At 45.6% G+C, this 1,177-nt stretch overlaps 1 protein-coding gene across 1 annotated transcript; it reads right to left on the minus strand.

The window, feature by feature from the left end:
• Positions 1-711, minus strand: LOC117288901 (uncharacterized protein K02A2.6-like). The gene has a single exon (XM_033769773.1). It carries the CDS (start codon positions 709-711, stop codon positions 1-3), a length of 711 nt encoding a protein of 236 aa, XP_033625664.1.
• Positions 712-1,177: the final 466 nt, after the last annotated feature.

Raw genomic sequence — 1,177 nt, forward strand, 5'->3', positions numbered from 1 at the left:
TTATAGATCAAGTCTTATCGGTGGCTTAACAACTCGTCCGCTCCTGGTCATAGTAGCTGTTGGTTGAGTGATGTCGTTGTTGTTCGGCTCAACTGCTGTTGCGGTCGTGGTTGTTTCGAAATCCTGTTCTTTTGATGATGGCTCGATGAAGTCACACTGCTGTGGCGGTTGTGAAGCAACTCTCAAGTGCCGCCTATTACTACGTCTCGTGCCATTGCCTGTATCTACTTGATATGAACGGTTTGGCAATGCGGCTGTAACTACTCCGCCCTGAGACCACATATTCTTAGTCGTATCCAGCAGCCTCACGGTATCTCCTACTTGAAGTAGAGGAAGGTCACGGGATCCACCATTTTGTTTTTCCTTTTGTGCGTCCTTTCTTTGCTTGAATGCTTTACTGTCCAGATGTTTAAAACCAAGCAAGCTGTCCACCATGGGAAGATTGGAACGAATTCTTGTGTTGTACAGCAGCTCTGCTGGGGATTTCCCGCACTCAAGTGGTGTACTGCGATAAATCTGCAAAGCTCTATAGATGTCTTGGCCACTGTTAACTGTATTGCGGATCATGTTCTTGACAATTTTCACAGCATTTTCCACCAATCCATTTGACTGAGGATAGTGGGGACTCGATGTGGTGTGTGTGAAGTCCCAATCTGCTGAAAAGCGTTTGAATTCAGCACTGGAAAACTGGGGTCCATTGTCGGTGAACATTTCATGTGGAGTTCCCTGTCGCGAAAACACAGACTTCAAGTTGTTAATCACTGTGCCGCTGGTTGTGCTTGTCAATGTGCAAATTTCTACAAATTGTGAGAAGTAGTCTACAATGACTATATAGTTCTTACTGTTGAGTGTAAACAAATCTGCTCCTACCTTTTGCCATGGGCGGTCGGGAGTAGGGTGCGGCTGGAGTGTTTCTGCCGTCTGCTTTGGCTGGTATGTTTGACATGAGTTGCAATTTTTACCATGTCAGCTACATCTTGGTTGATGCGAGGCCAATACATCACTTCTCTGGCTCTACGTTTACATTTCTCAATGCCGAGGTGACCTTCATGGATTTTCTCAAGCATGTTTCGGCGCATTGATGTTGGGATGATTATTTTAGTTCCCTTGAACAACATGTCGTCTGCTTGTGAAAGTTCATCACGTGCGTTCCAGTAATCGCTGATTGCAACTGGAC

This window comes from Asterias rubens, chromosome 4 (assembly GCF_902459465.1).
Source record: "Asterias rubens chromosome 4, eAstRub1.3, whole genome shotgun sequence".
Classification (NCBI taxonomy): Eukaryota; Metazoa; Echinodermata; class Asteroidea; order Forcipulatida; family Asteriidae; genus Asterias; species Asterias rubens.